The sequence below is a fragment of the Lucilia cuprina genome, chromosome 6, assembly GCF_022045245.1.
Source record: "Lucilia cuprina isolate Lc7/37 chromosome 6, ASM2204524v1, whole genome shotgun sequence".
Classification (NCBI taxonomy): Eukaryota; Metazoa; Arthropoda; class Insecta; order Diptera; family Calliphoridae; genus Lucilia; species Lucilia cuprina.
Genome location: NC_060954.1, coordinates 55,766,697 through 55,774,196, shown reverse-complemented (window position 1 = coordinate 55,774,196; position 7,500 = coordinate 55,766,697). Strand labels below are relative to the sequence as shown.

General features: G+C 34.6%; 1 protein-coding gene across 1 annotated transcript in view; it reads right to left on the bottom strand.

Annotated features, from left to right (window-relative positions):
- Positions 1-5,305: 5,305 nt before the first annotated feature.
- Positions 5,306-7,500, bottom strand: part of LOC111686966 (myb-like protein X) — a 3,276-nt gene continuing 1,081 nt past the window's right edge. Inside the window, exon 2 of the mRNA XM_046954188.1 lies at positions 5,306-7,275. Coding sequence (XP_046810144.1) covers positions 5,500-7,275 — 1,776 coding nt within the window. The 3' untranslated portion in view covers positions 5,306-5,499. The remainder of the gene's footprint in view (positions 7,276-7,500) is intronic.

Below are 7,500 nucleotides of genomic sequence, written 5' to 3'. Positions count from 1 at the left end.
AAATCAATAAAAAAAGAATATCTTTTGAAAAGCCTAAGAATAAAAAAGCACATTTGTCCCTGTAGCAAATGTACAAACTGTGCTGGTGACAGTGATAGTCACATTTACACAATTCCATACACCCATACAATATTGTTTTTAATACATTTTGTAAAATTGTCAACAACGTAAGTACTTACGAGTTACGTTTTATAATATAAGTGTTAGCGTTAGTCTTAGAACCTAAGAAGTTGAATGTCAAAAACAATTTTTCTTTATCATACACCGTTGTCGTACGTCTTCTATGTTCTTTTCCACATGACAGATATTTAAATTTACTCTAAGTAGCACCTGACTACCAAAGACCGAATGAACACGTAGTAAGACGCGCGAAAAAAGGGGAAAATCTATAAAGTATAGTCATTAGAAAACTGCAAACACATTTTTTTCATTTTATCCTTCAAGACATGACAACCAACATACATGGATACATGCCCACCAGCAGCAACCAGTATATTGTCGTTATTGCTTATGGCAAGTGGTAGTAGGTAGGGAATAATGTCGTCAGCAAATAAAACAAAAAAATTACTGGTACTAGTAGAACATCAGCCTCAAGAACTATATATCAGCAACAACATCATTAAAATTAAGTAGATGTCTTACGATGAGTGTAAGCACCCAATTAACCAAAAAGTTATTGATAATCTATAGTCTAGTGTAGACTCTAGCTTAGACTATAGTAGCCTAGACTATAAACTATATTTTAAATTTAATTAACTTCTTGACTATGGTCCAGACTATAGACTGAACTATATACTACACTATAGACTAGTATAGACTAAACTACACAATAACTATAGGGTAGACTACTGACTAGAGTATAGAATAAATAATACACTAGGTTTCAGATTAGACTACATACACTACTATAGATTAGATTATAGACTAAACTATAATTTAGGATATCGATTAGACTATGAACTACATTGTGAACTAATCTATAGAAAAACTACAGACTGAACTAAAGAATAGATTACGGAAAACTAAACCATGGACTAGACAATAGACCATACTACAGACTAGACTATAGAATAAACAACACACTGCTTGACTATAAACTAGAGTATATACTGGACTAGACTAAACTAGAATATATACTTAACTAGAATATAGACAAGATTATGGCCTACACTATGGTCTGATCTAAAGAAATACTGCAGACTGGAATTAAGAATAGACTACATACTAAAGGATTGACCAGACAGTAGATCAAACTGTAGATTGTACTGGTGTATAGACTAGACTATAGACAAGGTTATACACTAGACTGTAGTCTAGCTAGTTTTTGACTAGACTGTATTGTAGACTAGACTATAGGCTAGACTAGACAATAGTCTAAACTATAGACTAGTCTATATACCAGTCTACAGTTAATAGACCAGACTATAGAGTAGTCTATAGACCAGACTGTAGACTAATCTATAGATCAGACTGTAGACTAGTCTCTAGACCAGACTGTAGACTAGTCTCTAGGTCAGACTATAGACTAGTCTATAGACCAGAATATATACTAGTCTAAAGACCAGAATATATACTAGTCTATAGACCAGACTATAGACTAGTATATAAACTAATCTATAGTTAAGTCTATAGACTAGTCTATAAATTTGTCTATAGTTTAGTTTATATACTATTATATAGTTTAGTCTATATTATGGTCTAAATACTAGTCCATAAAATACTTTACAGTTTAGTCTATAGATTAGTCTATAGTCTGTTCTATAGACTAGTCTATAGTCTGGTCTATAGACTAGTCTATAGTCTGGTCTATAGACTAGTCTTTAGACTAGTCTAAGACTAAACTATAGACTAGTCTATAGACTAGGTCTATAGACTAGTCTATAGTCTGCTCTATAGACTAGTCTATAGTCTGGTCTATAAACTAGTCTATAGTCTGGTCTATGAACTAGTCTATAGTCTGGTTTATAGACTAGTCTATAGTCTGGTCTATAGACTAGTCTATAGTCTGGTCTATAAACTACTCTGTAGTCTGGTCTATAGACTAGTCTAAAGTCTGGTTTATAGACTAGTCTATAGTCTGGTCTATAGACTAGTCTATAGTCTGGTCTATAGACTAGTCTATAGTCTGGTCTATAGACTAGTCTATAGTCTGGTCTATAGACTAGTCTATAGTCTGGTCTATAGACTAGTCTATAGTCTGGTCTATAGACTAGTCTATAGACTAAACTATAGACTAGTCTATAGATTTATAAACTAAACTATAGATTAGTCTGGTCTATAGACTAGTCTAAGACTAAACTATGAACTAAATTATAGACTAGTCTATAGACTAAACTATAGGCTAGTCTATAGATTTATAGACTAAACTATAGACTAGTCTATAGATTTATAGACTAAACTATAGTCTAATCTATAGATTTAACTATAGACTAGTCTATAGACTAAACTATAGACTAGTCTATAGTTTAGTCTATAGACTAAACTATTGATAAGAGAATTACTCATTAACTCGATTCGAAAGAAACAAATTTCGAATTTGTATAGTAAATACATTGTGTTTTGAATGCTTTCTCTTTCGAATCGAAATACTTATAGAGTAACTCCCCAGACTGTCGACTAGTCTACAGACCAGACTAGAATATATACCATACTATAGACGAAACTGTATAAACCACTCTTCCTACAGACAGTCTATAGTTCTATGGAATGTCAGTCTATACATCTGATTAAGTTCTTAATTTAATGGTCAACTGGGTAGTAACAAAATATGTATGTATGTATTTACGTATTCATGGTATGTAGAATGTATGTATTACATTTAATCTTCTCAGATATTCTTATTACTACAAGTTTAATAGCATATTTTTGTCATAGCATACAAATTGAAATGTGTATAAAAAAGGGTCTGGAGATTTAAAGGAATTAATTGTTATGCTCCATTAGCAATTTTGCTAAAACCAATAAAGACATCTTGTATAAAGAATTTTATATATGTATGTATGTTATACATGAACGACTTTTATAACTAATATAACGGAAAAGAGGCCTAAGAATGCTAAACCTTTCTACGTAACGAGATCGGACTAAAAATCGTTTTGCGAGAAAATCTCATTAGGCTAATTTAAATAATGGGACATTGAATTTTGTGGAATTCACTTAGCCACATTTTGATACTGGCCATTTCCCACTAAAGTTTATTCTTGTATGTGATATTGCAAAAATGTTCTTTTAAATGACATTGCAAACATATGGGGTAAACCCGACTACTGTCAGCGATTTAATGACATACAAAATAAAAATCACGTTTTATTCCAGTTTCCCTGTAAGCGACAATCAACATGAACATTTCTATATTCATCCTTTCGTTATAAATTATATAAATGACATTCGTTTCTACTGTTAAATTATGCTGTTCACACTTAACTGTTGACATTGTTTAATCATGCGGAAGACTTGAAATTTATTTTGCTATTGCATAAATTTAAATAATTTTTATTCATCACAGGAGTCAAGACGTGTAATATCGAATGTCTAATAGACTTTGTGTTTATTGATATACATGTGTAGGTGTATGTTTAGCATGATGTTAGGTTTTTACACATCGGGGTGAGTTTATATTCACAATTAAAGAGTATATTCCATCTCCCCATATTGATTTTTAAAAACATTGAAATATTGCTCATAGACTCCCTAAGGGAGCTCATAATTTCATCTTAACTAGGTAGGATAACGTTGTGAACACTTTGTTATATAGATATAGAACACTCGGAATACATTTGATCCATTGTGATAGTCTCAATATGGACTTTTTATTTATATGGTCCCAGAGCGAAGTACTTCTATAAAATTTGATTCAAATTGTCATTGACACATTCTTGAGACATGATATGATCATGAATGAGGCCTATACGAAGATACCTCAGTATAGATATAGATTATATATTTTGTCGGATAAAATTCCCGAAAATTTCCAAATGTCGGTGTAAACTAAGACTATGTTCTTCCTAAAGTCAGTGTTTACAGATCTGTAACTAATCTCTTTTTGATATTCTGACTAAGTCCTAAAAAACCTGCCTCGGATTCGAACTACTTAGATGTATATGGATGCAATTATCCTTGATGACTGATCCGATCTTGGTGTATTGCAATCCGAAGGTAGATAGGTGCTGCCAACACCTCTAGTCGGCCGGAACTATAAATTGGTGTTTACAGAAAAGAGCTCTAACCATAGAACTACATAATCTGGTACTACGGTATCCTGGCTGGTCAGTTGGTTGAGGTTTCTTCGGGATCCACGTAGTGGCTGTGGTTAAAACCCAAATTCGCGGGAAGAGTGAGTTGCAGTTAAAAGACTGATGTAAGATAAAGTCAATATTTCGCGATAAGGTCGGTGCTGTTGCCGGAACAACACATACCTCAGAGAGAAGTGACTGTGGGACTAAGCGTTGGAAATGAGTTGGTATAAATTGTATATGGTACGGGATGAATGTGGGGTATGCGGGCCTCACCCAACTAGTATATCTATATTGAATGTGTGGTATGGTTTTCTCTTGTAAATGTGTCGGATAAATGAGAAGTGTGTTGGGTTGTCTGGTGATGGAGTAAGTGAGTAAGTACAAAGTCTCAGCTTATTTGATGGATTCATACTTTGGTCTACCGCTTACGTCTCAAAGGTGCTGTTGCCAAATCAACACAGGTCATCCCATCTGTGTGATTGTAAACGGAAGAGATGTTTTACATCTCAGAAGTTAAGCAACAGGGAAGCAATGGTCAGAGATTAGATAGCTCAAATACTCGAGCAAAGTTCTTGTACATGGACCGGCTAAATCCATGTACAAAAATTGCAACCTACGTGTAAGATACACAAAGGGTCAGTGGTAAGTTGTTTACTTTTTACTCATCTAGTGGATGAAAAAGTACCACCGTGAGATAGGGCAACACGCCAGGTGCTCACGTAAAGCACTTCGACTTCATACACAAATATAGACAGACAGACGAACACGGCTATATCGATTCCGCTATCTATAAGGATCCAGAAAATATACTGTATAGGATCGGAAAATTATATTATAGAAATTACAAACGGAATGACAAACTTATTATTCCCTTCTCCTGAAGGTGAAGAGATCTTTTTATTATTTTTTGTTTTTCAACTGGTATTTTTCGTTTTCTTAGAGCCTGCACCTGAAACAATTGTGGCGTAGTTCTTCATTTTCAAAACATAAACTAGTGTCCATTTAATTTATTACCACAAACCTTTACTTTTTAACCTGAAGTGGACTTTAAAAATAAACACTTTAAAATCTTGCACTCAAAAATCTTAATTACGGATTTTCTTTTATTTCGAAAAAAAGCTTTTTATAATTACTTAAGCCAATACTGTAAAATTAATGTTACGTTTCTATAAAAAAAGAACATCTCATCACCATCATCATTATTATTATTCACACATCATGTCATTTGTAAAACCAAACTACTCCAGTTGCCATCAACTTGCACTTAATCGGAGAAGCTGTCACTCCAATAGGTTGTCTGCAGTGGCGCGACTGCCTTAAATAGATCTGTACCCACAGCAAAACCATGCGATTCGGATTTTTTATATTTACTCGAGTCACTAGCCGAACAAACATTCTGCTTATGACGCTGCAGACGGCCGGCCGAAGAAAAGGTTCGATTACATTTTGAGCATGTAGGCAATATAGTTTTCTCTCTGTGGTCCTCGGCTATGTGACGTTTAAGATCGGAACTGTTAGTGAAACGTCTGGAACACTGATTACATTTATTGGCTCGCCTCTCTTCGCGATGTTTTTCCAAGTGAGTGCGATAGGCTCCTTTGATTTTAAACTTTTTACCACACACCTCACACTTAATGGGTTCGCCTCGATCGTAGACGTGTTGTCTTTTGTGTAGGACCAATGATTGTTTGCGTGAGAATGTTTGATCACATTCATTGCAGGCGAAATTTTCCGGCGAAGAGTTGCTAGAACGTTTGCGCTTTTGCTTAATAGGATCACCATCATCATCATTCTCATCGGAAGAGTCATCATCATCGGATCTACTTTTATTTTTTGATCTTTTACCATCTGTGGGTGTAACCACAGCCGATTTACGGCGTTTGCGTCCTCGAGTTTTCTTTTTCTTACTGTCGCTGAAATCAGAGGTCTCCGAATCTTCACTAGGTGTTACACTCGCTATATCCGATACCTTGAATTCTTCATCGTTGGCTTGCTCTTCATCTGTGGGAGGATCAGAATCCAATGGTGCATCGATCACCACATAACCCACCGGTCTACGTATTTTATTCTTGTGACGGGACAATTTCTTTCTTAATTCCTTTTCGGTAGTTTCACACTGGTTTTTGAGTTTTATGGCAATGGCCACATTATCGCAGCAGGTATTGCAGATGTATTGTGGCAAGAAGTCTTTAATAGCTATAGATACCGAGGGGCATATGGTCATTAACATTTCGGCAACAGTACGTTCTTCTAGCTTTTTGAAGATACTAACTAAATTGTCTTTAGTACAACATACGCGACACTGATTTTCATCAACCTCTTCTTCCTGCCTTCTAGAGGCACGCAGTGAACTAGAGGGCCCTTCTGACTCATCGTCTTCATTATTCTGAGAGTCTTCATCATTTTCATTGTCATCTTTATCCTTATCTTCATTATCATCTCCTTCCTTGTCTTTGCCTTCTTCTTCCTCGTCTTCTTCCCCTTCTTCCTCCTCATCTTTATCAGCTGATTTTAATTCTTTTATTTTATCTATTGAATTCTCTGGCACAATTACTTCATCGGGTATGATTTCTTCTTCAACTTCATCCTCCACATCCTCGACATCCTCTACTTCTTCTATTTCTTCGTCATCAGGTTCCACATCTTCTGCCTCCACATCTTCTACAATTTCTTCATCCTCGTCTTCATCATTGTCTTTATCTTCATTATCTTCATTATTTTTATCTTCTGTTTCCTCAACTTCATCTTCGACTTCTTCATTTTCGTTATTTTTTTCATCTTGTTTTTTCTTATTTTCATCTTCTAATGCCTTGTTTGCAAGTTCTTCTGCTACAGCTTTTTCCTGATTTTCTTTTTGTAATGACGTTAGTAACTCTGTTGGCTTCTCTACCGGTGTATAATCTAATATTTTCGTTGTTTCCGCCAGTTTTGCGTTTAAATTTTCAAGATCAGTGTTCTGTAAATAGTAAAAATAATACCGTTTATAAAAAATCCCAGACACCTTTTTTGTACAGCAAACACCCGATAAAGAATCAACAAGCTATTTAAGGTTATGTACACTTTTTATGGAAAATTATAGTGATTTCTTATTGAATTTTTAAATAATTAATAATCTAGTATATAGTCTAGTCTGTAGTCTAGTCTATAGTCTAGTCTGTAGTCTAGTCTATAGTCTAGTCTATAGTCTAGTCTAAAGTCTAGTCTATAGTCTAGTCTATAGTCTAGTCCATAGTCTAGTCTATAGTCTAGTCTATAGTCTAGTCTA